Below are 27420 nucleotides of genomic sequence, written 5' to 3' on the forward strand. Positions count from 1 at the left end.
TTTTTCTGTTTGAGTTGATTACTTTTACAACTCTCTTCACTTTTTTAGATACAACTTTCACTTTCTTGCCCTTATTTACATTTTCGTTTTTCTTCTTATGAGTACTTTTCTTTTTTTTTCATCTTTTTTCACTTCAATCCATGACATGTGGCTTCAGAAAAAGATGAGACAAGATCCCTCTTTTTTTTTAAAACATATCTTGCAACATTTGTATTTTTGAGATTACGTTTGCTACGTAAAGGTGATACTGGATATTCTAACTGACAGATTATTTCATTGTTGAATTCGTCCACACAGACTGAGGTATCTGGTACAAAATCATTATCTGGGCTTTCAACTTGCATTTCTTCGGGTTCATCTATTTCTTGTTTATTGTAGTTATCCAATTCTGTTATTTTGTAGTCATTGACTATAAGTTTATAACAATTGCTACACACACGATCAGTTGCATCAATATTAGTATTTTTGAACTTTATTTGCAAATAGTCAGCATAATCACCAATTTTTTAAAAAATCACATTTCGACACTGATATACACTCTTTTTGTGAACATTGAAATAATCTGGGCACTTCACTCTCTTTACAGAATAAATAGCTGACATGCTGACAACGAGACAGTCAAGCATACACTAACGCTGAATTCTAAATAAAAGCGGTGAAATTTTACATATTTCACGGTCTCTATTCGGTTATATATTCGATCGTCTGTGTTTATGAACTACGTACGTAAACACAGATGACCGAATGAAACAATGTTTTATTGATAAAGTACATACTTATACAGAAATATTTGCTTCTCAATTCACTTAAATAGTCGCTAACATGAATTCCTGAATGTATTTATCGCGTTTGACTTGACAATGTAAAACTTTTTTTTTTAATTTTTTTAAGCGATATAACGAAAAAACAGCAAATTTTGATCGAATGGATTTGAAGGTATTGGTACTAAGAATATATAAAAAAAATTTGAGCGCAAAAAATTATGGCCTTTTTGAGATACACAATTTTTTCTCCAAGATGCACTTTTTCGAAAACATGCATTTTCTCCCGAAAAATGCATACATTCATATTTTTGATAAATTAGACTTGAAGAACTTCGTTTCTACTATAGATGACAAAAATTATTTAATTGTATCGAAAAATAAAAAAAATATTGAGGAAACCAAATTTAATTGGAAAAATTTTCTCAATTTTCCCTTTTCAGCAGTGCATTTTCCGATTGCATTATTGACGGAACTATGCATCTGAGAGAAAAAAGAAAAATACGGGTCCTCTTATTTTTGACCTAGAACAATAAAAAAATACTTTGGAGTAGCTTGGTGACAGGTGTGTGGGGAGCTCTGCATGATCTGAGATGGAATTGGCCATTAGTAATAAATTGATTGTTTTTTCAAGTTTAAATATCCGAAAATTTAATAAAGATACAAAAAAATCTGTAAATAGAAAAAAGATGTCTTCTTACAAAAAAAATATAAATTTTAAGTAAAATAATAAATTCGGAAACAAATTGTTTCTTTTTTTCATGGATTCCAAAAGTAGAAATATCCGCGTTTACATTACTTATATTTATGGTCTAGGTAAGAGTAGGTGTTGTCAGGCGTCATCTGATGTATTTAATTGAAAGTTTGACATATTTAGCTATAACTTTCTTAATTTATTACATAGACATATTTAGACATATTTAGACACATTTAGACATATTTAGCTATATTTTCTTAATTTGCATTATCTACAGTAACAATTATTTTTCATAAATTTCGATGTGGATTATTAAGACAAGAGTGCAGCGATAAACTTAATTCTTTCTACAGTGATAAAGCACCATCCTATAACACTGTAAAAAACTGGAATAACGAATTCAATCGTGGTTGTCGTTCGTTCCAGGACGAATTCCGTGAAGGTCGTCCAAAATCGGTTGTTGTGCCATAAAATATCGATACTGTGCACGAACTGATAAAGCAAAATCGACGTGTAACCTATCGTGAAATAGAGGCATTTTTGGGCTTTAGTATGACTAGCATCAATAAGATATTACATTTACGACTAAATGTCATTACATGAACATTTAACCGTAAAAAAGATTTGTTAGCGTTGTATATCACATAATCTGACAAACGCTCAAAAGAAAGCTCGTGTCAATTGGTGCAAGAAAATGCTAAAAAAATACAGTCAAGGTGTATCAAAGACCGTTTATAGTATTTACACAAGTGATGAATGATAGATTAATGCATATATGCCCAAAATAGAACAGCATTCGACTGTATGGGTCTTTCAAGATGAACCAAATCCAACAAAAGTTGTTCGCGGAAAAAGCACATCGAAGCCAATGGTTGCCTGTTTCTTCAGCATTATCGGTCATGTGACGATAGTATTATTAGAGCATCGCAGGTAGGTTAATTCTGAATGATATACGATCATTTGTTACCCAGAAATCATCGAAGAAATTCGAAAAAAGCAGAAGTGAATTATCCTTCATTATGACACTTTAAGCTCTCATACATCGGCTTAAATAAAGTAATTTTTGACCAGCTAAACCTCAAAGAGTCATCCACCGTACAACCCTGAATTGGCACTTCATGACTTCTTTTTTTTTCCCTGTACGTTAAAATAAATTGCGTGGCCAACATTTTTCGGCTCCTGAAGAAGTTGTTGAAGCATTTAAAAATCATGTTTTGGAGGTACTCCAATCGTAGTTCAAAAAGTGCTACGAAAATTGATTCAAATGCATGCAAAAGTGTATTGATCTTCATGAAGATTATTTGGGAAAACAATAAAACCAATTTTCATCATAATTCCTTTTTTTCATTATTAGGCCAATAATATAAGGAGCAACCCTCGTAAATGTGTATGTGTGTACATCAACACTCGCTCGTATGCATATTAAGTTTTATGCGAACATACTGTTATATGTATATTACATAATATGTATCTGTGTACAAACAACCAAATATCGTGAATAACCTTAAGTAATTTTAAAAGTTTTATACATATTAGTGGAAAATTAATCAGTTCGAGTGTATTGATATTTTATGAGATTTAGTGTATTGTGAAATGTTGTCTTGTACAACAAACATGGTTAAATTAAAAAATTTATCATGTAATAAGCGTACCGAAATAATTGCATAAATTCAAATTATCAAATAATGCTATCGCCAAGCAAGTGCCAACGAAGATAAGCTTCATTAAGCTTATTCAAATGTCTTTACGGAATCGACGTTTAACAGTACCTGAAATAAGGTTTTCGCTAATGAACTTCTAACAAATAAAGTCTGCGAATGTACTGTACGCCAAAGACTCTGTGAAAACGGACTTTGTGGTTGAGAGGTTGTTAAAAAATCACTAAGACCTGCTAACCTTAAAAAAACATTGAAATAGGCAAAACAACATAAAAATTGGAGAATTCATCAGTGGGAAAAGTTTTTTTATATGTAAAAAGTAAAAAAAGTATGTATACGAGGGTCGTTTGAAAAGTCCGTGCAAAGTCAGAGAGATGGCGCTACTAGTGTGTATCAAGGTTATTTTCAGTTAGTGGCACATCTTAGAAGAACACACACCAAGTTTCAGCCAGATTGGCCAATTACTTTGCGTTTTACATTCGTTTCAATCAAAGAAATCGAGTGATTGTAAAAAAATGGACGAAAAAGAATTTCGTGTATTGATTAAACATTATTTTTTCAAAGACAAAACGCCTCAGGAGATTAAACAGAAGCTTGATAAACATTATGGTGATTGTGCATCTTCGATTAGAATGGTTTATAAGTGGTTTCAAAATTTTCGGAGTGGTCATATGAGCACAAAAGACGCTGAACGTTCTGGACGCCCTGTTGAGGTTACCACTTCAGAAATCATTGATAAAATTCATGATATGGTGATGGCTGATAGAAGAGTGAAGGTGCGTGAGATTGCTAGTACTGTAGGCATCTCGAGCGAACGGATATATAATATTTTGCACCAACATTTGGAGATGAAAAAGCTATCCGCTAGATGGGTGCCGCGATTGCTCACGATTGACCAAAAACGAGATCGTGTGAAGTGTTGCAAGAATGGTTTCCAGCTGTTCCAGCAAAATCCGCAAGACTTTAAGCGTGGTTTCATCACTGTAGATGAATCATGGATACATTACTACACTCCTGAGATCAAAGAACAGCCTAAACAATGGATTACCAAGGGAGAATCTGCTCCGAAAAAGGCGAAGACAATTACTTCGGCCGGGAAGGTTATGGCGACTGTCTTTTGGGATTCGCAAGGAATAATCTTCATCGACCATCTGGAAAAGGGTAAAACCATTACAGGCGAATATTATTCATCGATATTGGATCGTTTGAAAACCGAATTGCTAGAGAAACGTCCACGATTGGCCTACAAAAAAGTCTTTTTCCACCACGACAATGCGCCAGCTCACGCCTCAGCAGTTGTGGCCGCAAAACTGATGAAGATAGGGTTCCAACTCGTTTTACATCCCCCTTATTCTCCAGACTTGGCTCCGTCGGACTACTATTAGTTCCCTAATATGAAAAAATGGTTGGTGGGGAAAAGACTCAATTCAAATGAGGAGGTGATTGCAGAAACGAATGCCTATTTTACAGACTTGGACAAATCCTATTATTTGGAAAAGATTAACAAACTAGAGCAGCGTTGTATGAAGTGTATAAGCCTAAAAGGAGACTGTTGAAAAATAAAAAAGATTCAAACGACCCTTGTATATAAATAGGTGAAAAAATGAGCCATTTTTTGGCCATTTTTGAAGACCCATAATTCCATGAGTTTTGAAGATATCAGGATGGGCGACCTCTCATTCGATTCGTCTTTTCATTCACTTTTCAAAACATAGCGGTCCAAAACCTGAAAATACACTCTGCTGGATGTGCTCATTGGTTAATTGCACTCATAATTGCTAGATTTTAAATCACATTCACGGGCTCGTAGTTCCGTCAGTTTGATATTTTTTGAAAAATTACAAGATATTTTTTTGTTTGCATTGAAAAGATCTTTCATTTGCGACCCCACCCACCTCGCTAACTTAATTAGGACCAAAGACATGCGTATTCAAAGTTTGCTGTTATTCCGAAAATAGCAAAATATTACAATTTTTAAAGTACATTTAAAAAATACGAACATCATCTTTTTCATCAAACAAGGTTTTTCTAAGTAGCTCTAGTATTTTAGAATATAATCCTATAATAACATCGGTGGACTTTTGCTTCCTTGTTGACTTATGTGATTTTTCTAAATCAATAATTTCGGGTATTTTGAAAAATTATCTACGGTTTACTATTGTAATTAACATTATGATAATATTATATTAAGAATAAGGGCGAAATTGTGTGCATCTTCTATAAATACATATTCCTACCCTAAGAAATGATGATTCACCAACATTCAGCATTGTGATTGTTGGAGCACTCAAGTAGCGCGAAAATTCAAAGTTATATCAGAGTTCAAGTTGAATTACTTTTTGAAGAAGGACAAAAATGAAGCACAATAAATCATATTAGTTTATGGTAAATGATAAAAAATATTTATTTTCCTGCATATTCAGTTTTTACTTACTACTTTGTTCTTACTACTTTCAGGCCTACTCTCGTCAGACAGAGTTGTAATTTTAAACTCGGCACTGTTCTTATTAACCGGTTTCATGTGAAATTTATCCTTTAGTATTTTTACAGTTTGTGCTGTATCAAATCGTTTCTGTAACCTTTTTTGTCGACGTTCACATTCATCGTTGCTAACCCATAGAAACCTTACAAAAAATGGAATAATATTCAGTTTTTCGAAACTCTATTGTATGAAAAAGCGGTTTTATAAATAATGCTTTACTTGATTTTTCCATATGCTCATTCAGGTACAGGAACATATCACGTGCATTCAAAATTTGCTTTTCTACTGGGAATCGCAAAGATGCATCTCTGACAAAGCGTTTCGCTACAGCTCCGATTCCATCACAGGGTCCTTTACCGTGACTAGGGCAAAGAAATTATAGTATTCTACTTTGATTCCAAAATCATCTTCATGACGACAAATATTTGTAAAATGATTCATGTAAAAATGATTAGAATTGTCAGTAATTTTTTTTCATTCTTTAAACAAGCTCCCCAAAAATATGTGAAGCTAAAAAAAAACTTACTTATTTTTGTATTGTGTTGGGGCTGCGTCTGAAAAATATATCAATTTTTTCAACTCCGGAAAGAGATCTTTAATAATTTCTATCACCTTCTCTTGAAAGATATTTACAACGTATGCATTATGCTTAAAGTAATCGTTAATGACACAAAAGCTAGCACATTCTATCTTCATTCCATAATTGCTTCTATAGTAAAGGACGAAAGGGTGTACCGTAGCTTGAATATTGTTAAAATAGAAAGCCTGAACAGAATCCTGAGTTATAAATGAGTAGTTCTCAGAAAAATCCATTACTACTAAACCAGTGTCATACTTCAAATTATTCTTCATGAATGCGAAGCAATATTTCTGAGTTTCATTGACATAATGATGTTCTTTTAATTTGAAAACATCTTTCACAAATCCTTCATAGAATACTTTAACATCCTCGACCTTTTGAATAAGTGTTACGCGAGTATTGCTCGTTGTTTCTTCATTACTACTTATAAAGTGAACGGATGACCAAGTTGGGTACCTGATGTAGCAATTTTTTTACAAGATTTTTAGTTTGCAAAAAGTCCTGAATGGCTTTTTCCCCGGTTCATTCAGAGCAGTTTTTCAACATACAGTTTTCGTCATCTACTGAGCAGATACAAACATCTAATAATTCTCTGTAATCCAATGACAATGATATTGCTCTTGCTTTCAATTTTACATTCTTATGTTCCATACAAATGCAAACGGAATGTGTACCAGGAGCACCAGCAAAACAGCATTTGTCTGGTCGTAGCTCAGCAAAATATGACAAACTGGGAACTTTTTCTAATTCGTCCGCATGATCGTTTAGATAATTATGGTACTAATCTCTGAGACTGAAAAAAAGCAATCTCTTCTGTAATCTTTCTTTCACTTTCGTCTTTTTGTTCACGACAACAATATATTCTTTGATACTAGCACAAGCTCGACTATTCTTATCATCTTTGTAATAACTTCCTATGAATTCTACAAGCTCTTCAGAGTGAAAAGAAAACTTTTTTCTAGGTGGGTCGGCTAGTACACCTGAAATTTGTAGACGTTATCAATTGGAATATAAATAATTATAAATCAGAAAATAGTACCAAGATGAGTACTTTTATTATTTCAAATAATTCTGAGACAATACAAATAAGGTATTATGAATGGAGAACGGAAAATATAAACATTATTAGAAAATATAAACATTATTAGAATAAATATTGTAAATGAGCGAATTTGATTAGTTTAAATGAGTTTTGTAAATTCACTCATATGATAATTAAATTTTTAAAATGTTTTAGGAAGTATCAGAAATTCGGAAAACAATTTATTTCAGCCGGCTTGGAAATATTATCGCTGAAGAATATTTATCTGAATATTAATTCATCATGTGTTTCCCTAATGTGATTAGCTTTTGTTATCATGTATCTAGAACAACAGATATACTTTCTGATTTCTCAATAAGTGAGTTCTACAGGCAACAAGGTTAAAATCTTGATTTTTCCAGAGATGGTGGATTGGTTGTTGTATGCCATGCGTAGATTGTTAATTATTTGACTTAGAACTTGACTATCTCTTTACAATTCAGTTATTTGGCTCACAGATAAGTCAGATTGAAAAACATCATTTATTTTTTCAATTCTTCTTTCATAAATCCCCTAAACTACTTTTTCCAAATTTTGTTGCTGTCGTTTTTGAGATAATTTTTTTCTTTTTGGCATCGGAAGCTCAAAATCATCCAAGATTCTTTTTAAATTTTCTTCTTTCAAAATATTTTTTTGGCTTTCAGAAACAAATCCTAAGCTGCCATCAGACACTGTTGGGTCAGAACATTGGCTTTGATCAGTTACTGCAGCACTTGCTGAAGAAGGCAATTCTATCTCAGATTTTTCTTGAATGTTTGCAGAACTGTGTTGTTCAACAGCCAAGATATTCTGTTTTCATTCCCAACTGTTAAATTTCTGTAGCATAGAAGCTCGACACGTAGTACCAAGTTTTCCACTAGAAGGAGCTATTATATTGCAAATACTATACAATTTATCACAACTTTCTAAAGAAAGAGTTCTAAAACCTTTTTAATTCCAGAATGTTCATTAAAAGGGTTGCAGCAGTTTACTTGACGTTCAGGAAAATCTACTAAATATTATTTTCGATGATTTGCACAAATAAAACCATTGGGAATCAGATAAAAGTTTGGTACTCTATATGGAAGATATTTCAAATCTTGCGCATCTAAATCTTGAAAAGCAATTAAATTTTCCTTATAAAATATATGACTTTTACAAGATCTAGAGTTATCCAAACGACCGATATATAAACTATACAATCGGTCTCACTCATGTTGAACAAGTGAAAATTGCTGGAGACTATGGATGCTAACAAATCATCTACTTTTTCTGTAATGAAAAGAAATGAAAATATTTCAATTATGATAATAAAATTTTTATTATATTTGATGAGTTTATGAACTACTTTGGAATTTTGACTTATTAGAAAATGTATCAAGGATATATCCAACAGCCCGACTTAAAAAAGATTGATTAATTTATTCATTAACAACATCATAAAAAAAGTAACGTGTAGAAACGCGTTTTTGTTTAACAAAAAAGAAATCGGTTTTCTCTTGATAGAGATGTTATTATAGGATTATATTCTACAATACTAGAGCTACTTAGAAAAACCTTATTTGATGAAAAAGATTATGTTCGAATTTTTAAATGTACTTTAAAAATTGTAATATTTTTCTGTTTTCGGAATAACAGCAAACATTGAATACGCATGTCTTTGGTCCTAATTAAGTTAGCGAGGTGGGTGGGGTCGCAAATGAAAGCTCTTTTCAATGCAAACAAAAAAATATCTTGTAATTTTTCAAAAAATATCAAACTGACGGAACTACGAACCCGTGAATATGATTTAAAATCAAGCAATTATGAGTGCAATGAACCAGCGGGCACATCCAGCAGAGTGTATTTTCAGGTTTTGGACCGCCATGTTTTCAAAAGTAGATGAAAAGACGAATCGAATGAGAGGTCGCCCATCCTGATATCTTCAAAACTCACGGAGTTATGGGTCTTCAAATATGGCCAAAAAGGGCTCATTTTTTTACCTATTTATATATATATATCTCAGTGTGTGTGTGTGTATATATATATATATATATATTACGTCTCGTGCATCAACTACGAATAGCTAATGAATGAGACGTTCTAATATGTTGACTAGTGGTCGGATATGTCTCACTTATAATAAATATATGTGGAAATGTATGTCTGATAATTGTACTACCATGATAATCGTAGCCTTTAATTGTTGATAAAATGTAGCAGGCTCTAACTGCTTGTTGGATTGTATGAATGTAGCAGGCTCTAACTGCTTGTTGAATTGAATAAATGTAGCAGGCTCTAACTGCTTGTTGAATTGAATAGGATAGGTTGTTTGAATAATACTTGCACGATATTACTTTGTAACAATCGCGAGTTTATTAAGTAAAATGATCACCAATTGTCGGACCGGTATGTACGGAGTTGAGTCTTACAGGTACTTATTGACTGACTGACGGACTACTGATCAACTGCTGAGAGTGATTTGTTCATTGGTTTTTATATCTTTTATAGTTCTTTTTCAGGTCAGTATTGCGATATTGTCTGACATTTTGTTTTCGCTGATTATAAATTCTTGCGTTTTGGTGACTTAGTTTCGGAGTGTGTTTCGACAACTTTTTGCTGTCGTGTGAATAGCTTAGCAGTTTTGAATGTGCATATGTTACAAAAAGGATGCGTCGTAAGGCTTAATTTAGGAGAGTCATTTACCTCGCGTTTAATTAGCTTTTTGCTGACGTGCGAATAGTTTAGTAGCTTTGAATTTCGCAAATGTTTAATTTATAAAAAGGATGCGTCGTAAGACGTAACATATATATATATATTGTATATATTTAAAAAAAAACTGAAATAGCCAAAAGTCCTCTTGTTGCATGTATTACCATAGAAAAAATCGCTGCCAAGATCGTTTGATCCACCTGCGCAGTTTTTTTTTAAAAATCTGTTTGACAGACCCATATATATCCAAGCTTATTTGTTGTATAGCTCTAGCCATTCAAGCGCTCGCTGTTCATGTGGTAGATGTCCAATACTGCATGAGGAAACGCTTTTAAATAATATATAATTTCATATTTTATCACTCTTCAAGTATTTCTACAAAATTTTCATAAATAATCTAATTAAATTAGTAATATACAAATCTAATGTTTTGTACGACCTGAATGCATGTATTACATAAGGGAAATTCACATAATATAATTTCTATTGATCTTAGAAATCTTTGTTTAGTTGAAGAGGAAATTCATGGTCTGATTGATTATTTAAAAAATGAACTATAAAGACATAAAAATCACGATTGAAAGCATGAAATCAGTGGTATTAGATTTCAATTTTTTCGAAGAATTAAAAATAAATAGGATGAAGCTCAAACTCGGGCAAAAAAATTCACATTATAACCATTTTTCCACTATGATGGGATATTCGTCGAATTCAAAACGTAAAAAGGATGCTCTCTTTAACCGCTTTAGCTGTAAAAAAACTTCGGGCCAGCAAATTATTGTTCTCGTTACGAACAAAAAAACATCATAACTGAAAAGATCATAGAAAATGTGACATTATTTTTTTTTGCAAGATAATATTAGTCAAATCTGCTCTGGAATGAAGGACTATAAAAATGTGAAAACTAGTGACAAATGGAATTAACTTATAAGAAGATAATTCTTAATCTGGAAGAAATGTATTTAAAGATCCAATTTATATTCAATAGATAAGATTCTATCAATATCGACCAAAACAGTGCATCCTAATTGATTTACATTGGATTTAATGTTTAATATATGTGTTTGTATATACAGTGGATTTTATGATTTAATGTTTGTTTTTATATATCATCAAAATAATAAGTTAATGTTAGATGGATCTATAATATTTAAAAAAATGATAGAGTTCTAATAAAGCAAAGGGAAATTTTTGAACATATACTGTAAGAAATCTAAATGATATGACATGCATTATAGCTACTTATCAGACATACGAGGGTGGTTCGATAAGTATTAGCCTCACCGCCCGATGGCGCCACTCTCGCAAAAGAAATATTCTATCACGTAGTACAACCTTCTCGATGGTTACTGTCAAGATTTCAGCAGGATCGAAGTTGTAGTTTATTTTTGAGAGCGTGTGAAAGCAAGTGTGTCCGTTGATTTTTGAAAAATGGAAAAAGAGCAGTATCGGTCGGTCATTTGATTCTTGTTTTTGGAAGGGAAATCGCGCAGCGAAATCAAAAAGCGCTTGGATGCTGTGTACGGTGACTCTTCTCCTTTGATGGCGACCGTCAAAAATTGGTTTAACGAGTTTCAACGTGGTTGCACGTCGATTTTTGAAGAGCCACGTCCAAGTGCTCCGAAAACGGCTACCACGGAGGATAACGTGACAAAAATTCACGATCTCGTATTGGCAGATCGACGATTGAAGGTGCGCGAGATAGCTAAGATCGTAGGCATCTCAAAAGACCGCGTGGGTCATGTCCTGCATGAAATTTTGGGCATGAGAAAGCTGTCGGCGCGATGGCTGCCACGTTTGCTCACTCCGGACAACAAGCGCAACCGTGAGACAACTTCAGAGCAATGTCTGACGCTGTTTAAGCGCAATTCGAAGGAGTTTCTGCGTCGTTTCGTGACAGTCGACGAAACATGGATCCACTGGTATACACCAGAGACCAAGGAACAGTAGAAACAATGGACTTTACCCGGCGAAAGTGCTCCGAAGAAGGCGAAGACTGCCCCATCGGCCGGAAAGGTGATGGTCACCGTTTTCTGGGATTCACAAGGTGTGATCTACATCGACTACCTGGAGAGGGGCAAAACGATCACAGGACTGTACTATACGCAATTATTGGGCCGATTCGACGTCGAATTGCAGAAAAAACGGCCCCATTGGCGAAGAAAAAAGTGCTCTTCCACCATGACAACGCACCGGTCATGATATCACACCTCCGCCATCGCCATGGCTAAATTGGTCGAATTAGGCTACGAACTGCTACCCCATCTACCGTATTCTCCAGATTTAGCCCTGTGCGACTTCTTTTTGTTTCCAAACTTGAAAAAGTCACTCGCCGGGCAGAAATTTGAGTCGAATGAAGAGGTAATCGCTGCCACGGAAGCCTACTTTTCAGACCTCGAGGAAACGTATTTTTCAGACGGGTTAAAGAAGTTGGAGCATCGCTGGGCCAAGTGTATCGAACTAAAAGGAGACTATGTTGAAAAATAAAAGGCCACTTTTCCAAAATTTTCGTTTTTCTTTTGTAGGCTAAGTATTTATCGGACCACTCTCGTATAGCTATAATGCATGTGTTTAATATCCTGGATTTAGTTTTTCAGCTAATAAATTACGAACTTTTCTATAAGCAATCGATTAGTAGTATCAAATTTTAAAAATAGGAGAATATGAATGGTAGATAATAATTAATTTACGTAGAGTTATTGAGAAAACAGTATGTCCATGAACTGACATTGCAGTTTGTTATTAAATTTGGCGTACATGATTAAGTAACTAAATGACAAAGTGATTTTGTAAGAATAAAATTTATGAATATACAGGGTGATGATCTTGTTGTAATGATGGATTTTACTGAAAATTACATATGCGAAAGTCAAGATGAAATTCAATCCACGTATTGTATTAAAGATCAAATTACTGTATAACCTTTTTCAGTTTTCAATGGCTAAGCTCTGCGATCACAGGCTACGCCCGTACTCGTAGTGTGTGTGTGAGTGTACGTGCGCGCGGGCGCTTGTATACGTGTGCGTGTGTGTGTGTTTCATATCATCGATTAAGACTAAAAACTATGCATGCAAATTTACTAAGGTTGTTGATTAATTATTATTTTTGAATCCTTTGATTATTATGTAGATTCTTGGCATCCGGTTGATGTTTCTGAGGATTGGGATAATGAAGAATATACTGGTTCTTTAGCGGATACCAAAGTCTTCACACCAAGTTTATTACCTACGAAAGTAATAAATACATCAGAGAACCACCTAATAGATGAAACGTTCCCAGATAAATTATCGAAGTTATCTCACTCGATCGTTCAAAATGTAAGTAATTATAAATTGTAACTAATTTACTAATTAGTTTAATATTAACTGACATTAATTTAATAATACTTGAGCAAATGCTTATATATTCAAAAAAATAATATTATAAGTTTTCTTATCACTTTGAGTCGTAACGTCCTCTTCATTAAATAATACTTTTAAATATTTACAAAATTAAATAAAAATTAGATATGCTCTTTAAATTGCACAAATAAACCGAAAAATTTATATTCTAAAATTTACATGTTTGAGAAGTCAGATTTCAATTTAGACAGCAAATAAAGTTTACTATCGCTTATTAAAGCGATATTTCATCAGCAATTTGACTGACCTCGTCATTCTTTATTAAAACACAAAATCATGAAAAATATATTACAATTTAATTTAATTACACAGGCCCACAAAAAACACAAAAGTGTCTGTGCAATTGACCAGACCTATATATTCTTATGTATTGTTCGACGCTGAATCCGAATTTGCAATAAAAAAGTAGGGTCCAGCTGCTTTTTTATGGGGTTTTGCTCGAAAAACCTCATTTTTTATGGTTTGTTCATGGTTTTTTTTAATAAAAAAGAAATAAAGAAAAATTTTGTTTTTTTGACTTCAGAATCGAATTCTACAGGAAAAAATACTTAGAAAACCATGTTTTGAATTTTTTTTTACAGAAATTTCAACCCACCATACGGCGATAAAAAGGCAGAAAATCACAAAAAGTGAAAATTTGCTTCAAATTTAATTAAAATGACACTAAAATCAAGTTTTACGATTGTAAACCGATTTATAAACTGTAACGGTTGTTGATTTCTTCGGAAGTAAATCGCCGTCCGTGAACAAAACATCTATGTCACCGCCATTTTCCTCTTTTGGCTAGCTCTGTGCTGGACGCGCAGCCTGAAAACGAGCGCGAAAGCACGGAACAATACGATAGAGCGGTGGTTGTAGGTTCTTAGAAAACGTTGCGAGGGAGAAGGGAACGTAGAGAGAATTCGGTGCTATCGAATGAATTTGCCGATTTACTCAGTATATTCACAGCGGATTTTATTCGTTACTTATTTACACGTTAGCGCACATTCCACATTGACCGAGAGGTTCGCAGCGCACAGCCTAATTATACGTACGCGTGAGAGAGAGAGACAGACAATAAGATTACGAACGGCACGCAGCCGACGCAGTTTATGTACGCTCGCTTCCCGGAACTCTCGCATGCAATATTGTTACAACGGAAGAAACTTACGCGGGCGAACGCTGCTGCAGACAGCTACGCCTTGGGTTTCGAACCTAAATACTCGATCGACGTCGCCCAGAGTCGCCGAGGGTGAGTGTTCTGTCGGCCTGCCCTTATGGGTGGTGGGCGACGTATCGAGGCCCTCGAGTACGGTGATCTTGAATCGGCCCCCGTTGATCCTCGCTCGTAGTTGATCTCTCCGTGCACTGACAATATTCGTTTCGCACCGTTTTCGTCGGTCACCGCAAAGAACCGATTCTCCTGTATTCAATTTTTCCACACCCGGAAAACAAAAGGACTTCGAGCGTGCCTTGCCCGCTTGCCGGTCTCACGTGTACTCTCACGAGTCCGCGTGTCGTAGCTATCTCTCTCTCTCTCTTTCTCGCTGCGCGGGTCTTTTGCGCATGGCGCGCTATTTCAAATCTCGCTCATCTACGAGCCTGCTCGTTACAGCCCCCGTCTAGTCCAAGCTTACCGGGAGTTTGGACGGACCCCTCGATAGCGCGGTGATGAGCGATGAATGACCAGGGATGATCATGAGGTGAAATGAATATACGATTTTTTGTAGTAAAACGAGGCCTTTTTATTCAGGAAAAGGAGCTAAGAGGGTCGGCTTGGTTTTCCCATCGGCGGGTGGTTCAGAATATTCGGGCACCTGCTGGATCGGGTTATCCCCGGGTGTCCGCACCGAGCGCATCCCTGCGCTTGTGAGAAGGAGAGCCCTTCCCTTTTGTTGTTGGGGTCGCACTGTCTTGGGTTCGGTTTCCGGACTGGATCACGGTTGCGCCGACTCCGCTTCCTATGGAAGTCCTCGGGCAGCGCTCGTCCGCGCTGCCCATTCTGGCTCCTTTCCCTGCTCGGGGCGATGGTGATGTTCACCGTCCCTCCTCTGGACGAGGATGCCTCCACGCTGATGTTGGCGCTGGAGGTTGACCCGGGATGATGGTGGTGGCTTTCGCCCAGAACTTCTTTGTGGCCTCCGTAGGCCTGATGCTCTTGCCCTTGGGTCTGGGTGACTCGGACCTTCCTGATGGCAGTTGCGTAGGATTGCCAAGTGGCAATCTTCTCGGCCCATCCTCCGGCCATCTGGGCGGCGCCGGCATAATCTTGGAATTCGGCGAACCTCGCGATGGTGTTAAAGATGAGGAGTCGCACGAAATTCCAAGCGCTGTCTACCTCCTGGAGGGCGTTGTGGAGGATCCCCCACTTGTCCTCCAGGGAAGATTCCATGGACCAGGCCAAGGGGAAAGTAGGCCAGTCGTCCCTGTTGTACGGGCGGTCTCGCCTGGGGTATTCCCGTAGGTGCCACGGCCTCTCTGTTCGTGGGACGGTAGTGTCTTCTGGTCCCGTGTTGCGGTTGCAGCGCTGGGACCGTTGGTGGGCTCCTAGTTGACCGAGGAGCCCATGGAGGGAGGAGGAGCCTCTGCGTAGAGTCCGGTAGGTGGAGGTACTGGAGTTTTTCCTCCATCCAATCTACGTTTCCTCTGATGATGGTCTCCATCCTAGGGTTGAGGTAGATGAATGATATTCGACATGAGTATGATATATGATATGATATGTTCGAAAATGGTAAATGGTTACATAATACGGATTGCTCGTACCCCGGGGTGGGTATCACAATTAACGAGTTCATGCTACGATTTCGGAGGTCGTCCGCGCTTCGTACGGGAGGTTCGTCTCCCCGGTTTTCGCTCGAAGCCGCGCGCTCGACTACCTGACGCACCACCGGTATGGCTTTCCTTGGGCGACCCCTGTTTCTCTTTTCGGAGATCGGGACACCCTGACTCTGTGGTCCTCTAGGAGGCCGCCCACGTCGTCACCGTCTGGGTGCGCTCCCCACCTTGGAATCCTCGGTTTCCGATTGTGAGGGTGCGTCGACTGAGTCCGGGGTGTGTTCGGGGGTATCCCTTTCGCGATCTCCGTCGTTCGATTCGCCGCATGTCGCCGGCGGGTCGCACTTCGCCTCGATGTCCCTCGGTGGTCGAGTGTCTTCGCCTTCTTCTTTCTTGGTCGCTTCGTAGAATGGTTTAAGATCTTCGGCGTGTATCGTGCCTTCAATAGTCTCCTGGTGGCTGGCTATTCGGAAGGTATTCGCCCCCAGTTTTTCGATGATGATGTACGGGCCTTTATAAAACGGCGCCAAACTAGCCGAGATTGCCTTTGCCGCGGACGAAAGGACGCGGTTACGGTACCATACCCAGTCGCCAACCTTGAATGGGACTTGCCGTCGCTTCTGATCGAACATTTTCGCTTGACGTTCCTGTTCATGTCGCCCCCTTTCCGTCGCCGTTTCGAATAGCTCGAGTAGATGACTCATGTGATCCGCCCAATCTTCCCGCGACTGGTTTTCTTCGTTCTCCGCTTTTATTGCTTTCCGTTCGCGCCGGATCGTTGCAGGCGGCACTGGTTGTCTCCCATAATTCAGCATGGCGGGGCTAACCTTGGTGGAGCTATGGACGGCGGTGTTAAGAGCGAAGCAGAGATCACGAAGCTTCTCGTCCCAATTCTTGTGCTGCTCCTCGAGGTATGATCTGATCATGGTCTTGAGGGTACGATTGTATCTCTCCGTCGGATTCTCCCGTGGACAATAAATTGGCGTCAGGCCCCGCGAGATGCCGTTTCTATTGAGATATTCTTCCACCAATTTATTCTTAAACTCAGCGCCATTGTCCGATAGGAAGACTTCTGGCGTACCGTACCGTGTGACTATCTGATCGTGGAATTCTCGTACGATATTCTTAGCCGTGGCCTTTCGAAGGGGGATATATTCTACCCATCGAGTGAATAGATCCACGATCACCAAGATATATTCGTGCCCTCTCGGGCTTCGAGGAAAGGGTCCAGCTATATCCGCGGCTACGACCTGTCATGGTTTTTCCATTTGGCGGCGCCCCATCGTGCCGTAGGGTGGGCGCTGCTCCACCTTACATTGTTGGCATACCGTACAACTTTTCACATATTGGGCGGCGTCGTCTTTGAGGGTTGGCCAGAAGTAAAAGCGGCGTATCCGGGTGAGAGTCTTTTCCCGCCCAAGGTGCCCAGCCGTCGGGGCGTCGTGACACTCAGCCATGATTGATTTCCTCTGTTCCTTGGGCACCGCCAGCTTCCATGCTTCTTCCTCATCGCCCAATTCACCGAGTTGTGTGCCTGGGTGGTACGTATATAAATTTCCCCCCATGACTTTCCATGTCGGGTTCTTCTCCGGTTCATCCGTCACTGCCTGTAAGGTCTCCAGAAACCATTTATCCTGAGTGCACTCACTCCAGGTCATGGTACACAGGGTCGAGTCTTCCTCGCCATCCTCTTCATAAGCTCTTGAGAGGCAGTCGGGCACGTGATGTAGGGCACCTTTACGATGTTCTACCTCAAAGGTGTACCCCTGTAGCTTAAGCGCCCATCGAGCTAAGCGGCTTGTCGGATTCTTCATGTTCCTCAGCCACTTGAGGCAACTATGATCGGTTATCACTTTGAAGTGATAACCTTCCATGTCTGGCCGAAATTTCTCAATGGACCATACGACTCCGAGGCACTCGCGTTCGGAGACCGAAAAGTTCCTTTCTTGCTGGCTCAACGTACGACTGGCAAACTCGATGACTCTTTTATTTCCTTCCACTATCTGCGTCAGTACCGCTCCCAAACCTGTATCGCTCGCGTCGGTGTGTAGCATGAAGTCTCCCTTCGGGTCAGGCGGTTGGAGGATTGGTGCCGTCGTCATTAATCTTTTTATCAGATCAAATGACGCTTGTTGCTCGGGACCCCACTCGAATGGGCACTTCTTTCTCAGGAGCCTGTTGAGGGGTTCTGCGATTGTGGCGAAGTCGACCACGAATTTCCTATACCATGAGGCCATACCCATGAAGCTACGGAGTTTCCTCACGTTCCTGGGGACAGGAAACTCTAGGATTGGGCGTACCTTCTCGGGATCGGGGCGTATCCCGTCTCGATTCACTAGCACACCCAAGTATCGCACCTCCGATTTACAGAAGGCACTTTTCTCCAAGCTTACGGACATGCCGGCTTCCTTGAGCGCCTCTAATACTTTTCGCAAGTGCTCCTTGTGTTCTTCGAATGTCGATGAGACAATTATTATGTCATCGAGATACGCGAAGGCGAAAGGGTTGTGAGACCAGCTGCCAATCTTTGGGCTTCCAGCTTTTCCAGGAAGACATCTACACTCTGGTCGTCTCCTCCAGAGAATTTAACTCGCCAGCCTCTCACGATGCTCTCCACGTCTCGTGTGGTTGACAGGTCCATCGTCGTGTTCTGCGCGTAGCTGCCTGTGTGCCTCGTGAAACCGCCTTCAGCAGAGTTATTTGTCTTATTCTGCTGTCCACTCCCCTCCGAGGGCCGTACTAGGAAGTCTTCCGGTATTCTGGGGTTCCATCGTGGTTGTTCCGTTGGTGGTGGTCTTTGCGGAGTGCTTCCTGGTATCATGCTGTCATAGTGCAGTGTCACCGTGTCCTGAAAGTTCACTGATTTGCCGGGCAGCTGTTCTGTTTCTTTGCTTGGTGACGATGGTTGGTTTTCCTGGAGCAAGTATATCTCGTTTTCTATATTGCCTATCCTTTGCAGAGCCCTAGTCATCCTGGATGTTTCCGTGGCTTGGGTAGCGCATATAGTTTGTGCCATTTGTGCTATCGATAACACGTACTGGCGCTCTCTTTCCATAGCCTTTTCGACTCTTCTAAGTCGATTTATCCACTCGTTCATTACTTCCTTGATCTCTGCAGGGATTGTAACGGGGTTGCCCTTTTCGTTATATATCGTGGGCATCTCATTATCTGACGTTATCGAAGCTTGTTCTTCTTCGTACTCGTCGCTTTTTGAGATCCTTTCCTCTCCTTCTGATAGGGATTGGCTCACTGATAGGTTGAGTTTGATTGCGATCTCATCATCGGTGAGTAGCCTATATAAGGGGTGGTTCTCGAGATCGGTTGCTCCTGTATCTTCCAGTGTTTTGCATTCTTTGGAGATGTAGGCATATCTCAATTCGTTTCTTCGAATAGGGTCTTGGGTAATTACTTGGGCTGTCGTTTCATAGAAATCGGCCGATGTATAGTCGCCCATCAACCAACGCTGGAGTCTCTTTGCCCTGGTTGTTTTTTCACCGTCGCTTCTTAATTCCAAAGTTGCCAGAGTCTGATGTAGTCGATCATCATCTAGGTTATTTACCCACTCCTCTATTTCTGTTTCTGTGTCATCCATGTCTTTCATGTTTGACCTTTTTCTATCTCTTATTATCGGTGGATGTGCGCTGAGTTATCTTCAGTGATGTTTGTTGTGTGTGTGTGTACTTTTTACCTTTCTAATTTTCGATACTATTTACAGAAATATCAAAAAAATTTGATCCAAAGTAAAAAAAATTTTAATCCGTTAGGGTAATTAAATTTTAATTATTACTGTGGTATTCACCATGAGGTTTCTTAATTTGTCTTTTCTACGCTGGTTTTACAATTATTCTACCTATTAATTTTCACTTACTGTTTGTAGGTGAAAATTTGTTAGTTTTTATCGGCGTAATTATTTGTGTAAATTTGTCGTCGTATAGTGAGCAGTTTTCTATTTTTAGATTTTCTATCAATAATTTTTAACGAAAAATTGAATATTTTGAAAAGAAAATTTTATTGAAACGAGCAATTTTCTTGCGCCGTGATGTTTTTGCCGAGAGAGCGTACTTAATTTGATTTGGTTTATTTTTCAAAGAGGAGGAATTAGATATTAAACAATTAACTTTAATATTATTAGATGTTATCAATTAAATAATAAATAATAATCAATGTTTACTATTGAATACGAATGTATTTGCATCGGTATTATTCGCTGCTTTATGTTATGCGGCTAGCCTGTTGCCGCTGTGTTTTGCTCGCTCTCTCTCTTCGCGGCTTATGACGTCACGGCGGCGGTGTTATTTGAGCGCGTTGTCGCGGGTACCAGTTTGCGCGCTTACTTTTCGTGCTCACTGTATACTTCTCTGGCCTCGAAATTTTGTTTGGGTTGGTAAACACTCTCGGACTTACAATGATCTGTTTATACAATGTGTTTATTTCGTGGCCAGAGTACGCTTGACAAATTTTATCGTTTTGAAACCTCGTGGTGTTTCCTTTTACACACATACACACACACTTTCTTTTTAATTTAGCGCGAGTCTCTCTCTCTCTTGGAATTTTCATCGTTAGCGCCCTATCAATTTTCTTGTCGAGGTTCGTCCTTTTCCTTATGCTTTGTTTTCGTTGGGTTGGGCGCCACTGTAACGGTTGTTGATTTTTTCGGAAGTAAATCGCCGTCCGTTAACAAAATATCTATGTCACCGCCATTTTCCTCTTTTGGCTAGCTCTGTGCTGGACGCGCAGCCTGAAAACGAGCGCGAAAGCACGGAACAATACGATAGAGCGGTGGTTGTAGGTTCTTAGAAAACGTTGCGAGGGAGAAGGGAACGTAGAGAGAATTCGGTGCTATCGAATGAATTTGCCGATTTACTCAGTATATTCACAGCGGATTTTATTCGTTACTTATTTACACGTTAGCGCACATTCCACATTGACCGAGAGGTTCGCAGCGCACAGCCTAATTATACGTACGCGTGAGAGAGAGAGACAGACAATAAGATTACGAACGGCACGCAGCCGACGCAGTTTATGTACGCTCGCTTCCCGAAACTCTCGCATGCAATATTGTTACAACGGAAGAAACTTACGCGGGCGAACGCTGCTGCAGACAGCTACGCCTTGGGTTTTGAACCTAAATATTCGATCGACGTCGCCCAGAGTCGCCGAGGGTGAGTGTTCTGTCGGCCTGCCCTTATGGGTGGTGGGCGACGTATCGAGGCCCTCGAGTACGGTGATCTTGAATCGGCCCCCGTTGATCCTCGCTCGTAGTTGATCTCTCCGTGCACTGACAATATTCGTTTCGCACCGTTGTCGTCGGTCACCGCAAAGAACCGATTCTCCTGTATTCAATTTTTCCACACCCGGAAAACAAAAGGACTTCGAGCGTGCCTTGCCCGCTTGCCGGTCTCACGTGAACTCTCACGAGTCCGCGTGTCGTAGCTATCTCTCTCTCTCTTTCTCGCTGCGCGGGTCTTTTGCGCATGGCGCGCTATTTCAAATCTCGCTCATCTACCTCTTAACGAGCCTGCTCGTTACAAAACATTGTAAATACTTTACTGCGGGATTTTGAGGTCGCTGATCACGAATTTCAAGTCATTTTTTTCGAAAAATAACTCCTAGTCGGCGTAAGTGGACAATAAACGTGATAAATTGATCGTTTTTAAAAAAAATCGATGTTTCGGATACTGTTCTGGAGGTTTTCCAGTACATGAATCACAAAACTAGAACTTTTTTCGACTCTTGATCATAAAGTAAGACTTAGAACTTATGTATAGCGATATTCATGAACTCCATTATAATATTTTTAGCTTCTTTTAATAAGTACCTTAGAGTTTTAATGAGTTAATCAATCGAGTTTGTACAATTTTCGCTAATACTTCGTAACTTATATAGTGAGATGTTGGATACTAGATATTGGCAATATCTATTTTTATTTTTGTCTTCGAAAAAAATATTTTAAATTAAGTTTTAAGGTGTTTTACGCTTACGCACACGTTTCTCGTCAAATGACCGGCGTAAAGGATTTCTGACACGCTTTTGACCTCTTTTTGAAAATTTTTCTCTCTTCATCATCCAGCAGTAATCTGCCAACATATTTGTACCCCATCGTCCTTGAACTCTGCGTTCAAATTCCTTCAAGTCTTGGTGAAACCTTTCTCCTTGCTCTTTCTTACTAAAGTCCCCGTTATTCTCAGGAAATTGATCAATATGTGAATCGAGGAAATGAAGCTTCAAGTTCATAAGGCTACCCAGTTTTTCAAAGTTGCGTACCATTTTTTTTACAATAGTTTTGTAATTTACGTCTTTAGTGCTACCCAACAATTTTGTTGATACATTTTTAAAACTAGACCATGCTCCTTTCTCATCATCTTTCATAGTTCTTTCAAAGTTTTCATCTCTAAATAGAGTACGAATTTCAGGTCCATCAAAAATACCTGCGCTTAGTTTACCATCTGTTTTGCGATGAAATACTTGGCTCAAATATTCATAGCATTTCCCGTTTTGGTCTAATGCCTTGACAAATTGTTTAATTAAACCAAGCTTTATGTGAAGAGGTGGTATCAAAATTTTGGACGAATTTACAAGTGGCTCTTTTACAATATTTTGTTTTCCAGGTTTAAATGACTCTCTTAGTGGACAAATTTTCTTTTTGTAGTGGTTTTCCCTATCTCTACTATCAAACATACACAAATAAAAAGGATATTTTGTAAATCCAGATTGTTGTCCTAGTATCATCGATAAAATTTTTAAGTCACCACATATTTGCCATTTGTGTTCCTCGTATTTTATTTTTGACAAAACCAATTCAATGTTTGAATACCTTTCTTTAAGCACAGTTGAATGCGCTAATGGTATAGGAGCGTACTTATTTGTGTTATGAAGAAGGACTGCTTTAAGGCTCCGCTTCGACGAATCAATGAATAGGCGCCAATCCTCAGGTTTGTATATACCTGGTTTTAATTCATCAATAAGTCCTTTTACGTCAATGTAGTAAACTAGCTCTGAATCTTCTTTAAAATATTTTCGAAAGGTTTTCTCTCGGTCACGATATTCACTTACTTTAGTTCCCTTTGTCAGATTATTTCGCTTTTTCAAGTCTGAAGCCATCAATTCAGATTGCTCTTTAGATAGGCCAGCCTTTCTAAATAAACCATTCAGACTCTTTTGATCATATTTTTTCACAGAATTCTCCACACCTTTGGGTACATATTCTTCATCATCATCCGAAGAGAGATTTTCTTCACTTTCGTCGGATTCGCTTAGATCTTCGGAGGATGGGTTATTGCTTAGTTCAATTTCTTTCACATTAATCTGATTTGTCGAATGATCGTCCACATGCAGAGAATCTAAACCTGTTGTAAAACTATCTCGTGATTCTTCATTTTCTAAACCTTCAATAAGGATTTTTTCTGGAAACGCAACAGTTGTAGGACTAGAATAGTGTACTTCTTTTTTCTTTATATAAGCTATACCCCCTACTTTTGTTGTACAAAAGTAGCAATCGTTTTCATTTTCTCGTTCTTTCCATTTTGTTGGTGCAATGAATTTCAGGAACGTCTTGTCCTGATTTTTAGTAACTCGACTCATCATTATATAACACGAGTTACAGACAAATTGTGGTACCCAGCTTTTCTCTTGCTGTGAAATCTCGATGTCAAAACATACTTTATACAAATAATTTATTGTTTCTGTTATTTTTCTTTTGTTTTTCGACCCAACAAATTTTGCATATACATAACAAAAGTTATCAGGATTACCAGTGCATTCATGATTGCATCTGCTACCAGAAGTTCCAGCGGAGTTAAATGAAGATGAGGAATTGTGATGTGCCATAAATTATATCTAAAACCCATACGCTAAGAATCCTGTCCCGATTGCAGGTGAGTTAGCCGTCCTGGGGGTGATAACTCTCATACCTCTCCAGGCCTAAGTATGAGAGCTTTCTGACTTTGACGGGGACAATGTCAACTCGTCGTCAGACACACTACGGCATCATTCTCACATCTTAGCGCTCTCCTGCAAGACAGCGCGCCTTCGGTGGTTTCGTTACTACGAAGAGTTGAACCGACAAATCATTCTACACATTCCATTTTTAGGGCAGTTATCATCGTGGCCAACGTCTTCGTAGCAGCAGGTTTTTGATAGTACTGCTATTGAGTAGCAATATAAGTTATAAACTTTAGATAGTTTCATTCAAATATCCAAATTGCAGAGAGTATGTAATGATTGCAAAGTTCAAGTTCATCACGCCTAACAAAAGCTAAAAACGATTGATCAGCGACCTCAAAAACCCCCAGTAAAGTATTTTCAATGTTTATAAATCGGTTTACAATCGTAAAACTTGATTTTAGTGTCATTTTAATTAAATTTGAAGCAAATTTTCACTTTTCGTGATTTTCTGCCTTTTCATCGCCGTATGGTGGGTTGAAATTTCTGTAAAAAAAAATTCAAAACATGGTTTTCTAAGTATTTTTTCCCGTAGAATTCGATTCTAAAGTCAAAATAATAAAATTTTTCTTTATTTCTTTTTTATTTAAAAAAAACCATGAAAAAACCATAAAAAATGAGGTTTTTCGAGCAAAACCCCATAAAAAAGCAGCTGGACCCTACTTTTTTATTGCAAATTCGGATTCAGCGTCGAAAAATACATTAAAATCTATAGGTTTGGTCAATTGCACAGACACTTTTGTGGGCCTGTGTTATTGTACAAATAAAGAAAAATCAAAGTCATATTCATATTTACTTAAACAATAAAGATTGAATTTTGTATAACCTAGAGTATATTGTTCATAGACAAACTAAATAAAAATGTTGATAAAAATGTTATCAAGTATGCTGTTATATAGTGTCAAAGTCGACTACAAAATAAGATCAACAACTGAGCTTTAATCTGCTTGAAGAAAAGTCAACAATGGTTTCTATAAGTAATTAAAAATTTGTACATCCTCTTTCTTATTCAAACTGTTACTTAATAAGCCAACGTGTAGCATTTCAGAAATTTTGCGTTTTTCTAATTACGTTCCTAATTTTTTATCTTTCGGTTTTATTTCATTCAAAGTTATGCGATAAGATGTTCTTATTTATCGTATCAATGGTTTTACCCAAAATTTTCTTTTGATGTTCTCCAGTGACCTTTTACTTTCATCAATATAGACTGCTGGATATTGTTTACATTGAAACTTGTGTACCAATTCCTTTTAATATCTTAATTTTGTCTTTTTCTAAACAAAACAACATAAATGGCTAGAGTAAAGCAAATTCAATAGACAACTGCAGAACAGTTTCTTAGAAATAATCCGAATATTATGTTTACGATGCAAATAAAGGTAATGCTATAATGGTTACCTTTAAACTTGATTGCTTAGATAAAATAAACAGTTTATTGTAAGTCCAAAGTACTTACATTACAATTAAAACTAGTCAAGCCTTTTAAAAATACTTCGAACATATATTCAAAGTATTCTTAAACGGTGGAACAATAATTAGTTTTTAAATAAACAATTATAATAATGAACTTACACAAATTGATACTAGGAGAAAAAACACCGCGACGCCTAATTATTTTTCCTATCAAGTCCAACACATCATAGTTAAAATTTTATATATTTAATTAAAATTTGTCATTATAAAATCTGTTTCTCGTGTTCCTTATAGTTATTAATAAAAATATAAAATAAAAGATATTGCCATTCTAGATGATTATGTACTTTTATAATTAGATTTTAGTACATTGTTTCCAAACATATACGAATTAATTGTAGAAGGTTTTGTGATATTCGTATCACTTATAAATAATAATAATTCGAACTCTCGTATCTAGCTAATGAGTAAGAATTTGTTACTAATAATTTTACTTTACTTGTCAATAAAATAAATAGATAAATCAAATGTACTCTAATAATAATAAACAAATCCAATATATATAAATAAGTACAATGTTTTAGGGAAAGTCAGACGATGCCCTAGTTTCTTATGGTGCGAATTGTCCCATAAGCAGAGCTAAAGTCTTTCTTGGATAGAATATAGTTCGTCCCAAGTTTTTTATAGCGCGAGATATTCTATAAGTCGAGCTCGAATTATAACGAAGGAACAGTCTTGCTCAGTTAATCACAATGAGAGAAAGAACTTAGGTGGGCCTATTTATACACAGAGATTCCCGCTTATTTTTGCAGGAGAGATGTCATCGAACATTCGAGAGACATTCGCGGAATTTTGAGAAATGAGTTTTCTTAATTTACAAGTAAATAACCATTAATAGTAAGCTCTTAACACATGTAAACTTTACAGAATTTGTTATTTGTTGATTTTATATAATATACAATTATCGCAAATAGTGTCGTCAAAAGTTATTAACTGCAACGATTGCCGAAAATCGTAGGACTCGCGCGAGGTTAACGAGCGGCTAAACGAAAGTAGCCGCGCTCGGTTCGCGAGAGAGAGAGCGCGTAAGGGGCAATGACCGGGAGGGGAGGTAGCAACCGGCAGTACGACTGTGATACTCAGTCAATCCGTGCGCCTAACCTCCATCCGTCCCGAGTTTTCTCGTTTTGTTGTGCCGTTGACTGTTCCTGGTGAGCGTGCGTGGGTGAGGTGCAGCATCAGCAGCACAGCAGCAATAGTAGCAGCAGCAACCGCAGCAGCAACAGCAGCAACAGCAATAACAACAGCAGCAGTAGCGGCAACAACAACATCGGCAACAGCATCAGAGGCAGCACAGCAGAGCGGCTTAGTAACGACGAGTTATTCGGATACGGTTGGCCACCGTATCCACGCCGTCATCGCGGTAGGTGCACCTAAATTCCCTTCTATTGTTATTACGATTGGCGTGCGAATCCGCGCAGCGAGCGCGAAGAGTTTATTGTTTTGCGTGCGAGCAGGTAGTTCGCGGCAATCGCGGTTTTTTCTCTCTCTCTCGAAAAGCGTGTGTTGTCATTCACGCGTGCGCGCGTCAGTCTCTCGGCCAAATCCCCGTGTAATTGATTTTATTAAATAAATCATCCCTTGGTCTTTATTCGAACGAGTTTCCGTTATTGTGTCTTCCCTTTGTCCGGAGGTCGCGCATATTTGTTTACATTCCGATTCGAATTCGCCGGTTGCGAAGCACGAATCGCGTAAGTATCGCTAGACGCGAGTCGACATCCTAGGTTCCGGTGGCGGCCGCACGAGCGCTAATAGTACTAGCTACAGCGCCGCCAAGTGGCGAGTTGGGGGAACCCAACTCGGAACATCGGAGAGACTCTGCGCAGGCGCACTACGGGCAAGGTAGGTTCTGTGCTCTAAGCACATAGATAACAAGGCGTCGTTTAGTCACATTTAAAGGTACGTTTGCGTGATTTTAGACT

General features: G+C 38.3%; 1 protein-coding gene across 6 annotated transcripts in view; it reads left to right on the forward strand.

Annotated features, from left to right (window-relative positions):
• LOC131675031 (protein lingerer) overlaps positions 1-27420 on the forward strand; it is a 796131-nt gene that overhangs the window by 191637 nt on the left and 577074 nt on the right. For all 6 annotated transcript variants that reach the window (XM_058953839.1, XM_058953842.1, XM_058953845.1 and 3 more), the window contains one exon: positions 13059-13246. In XM_058953839.1, coding sequence (XP_058809822.1) covers positions 13059-13246 — 188 coding nt within the window. The remainder of the gene's footprint in view (positions 1-13058; positions 13247-27420) is intronic.

The sequence above is a fragment of the Phymastichus coffea genome, unplaced genomic scaffold, assembly GCF_024137745.1.
Source record: "Phymastichus coffea isolate CEN01 unplaced genomic scaffold, Cenicafe_Pcof_1.1 PCOF00015, whole genome shotgun sequence".
In the NCBI taxonomy this organism is placed as follows: Eukaryota; Metazoa; Arthropoda; class Insecta; order Hymenoptera; family Eulophidae; genus Phymastichus; species Phymastichus coffea.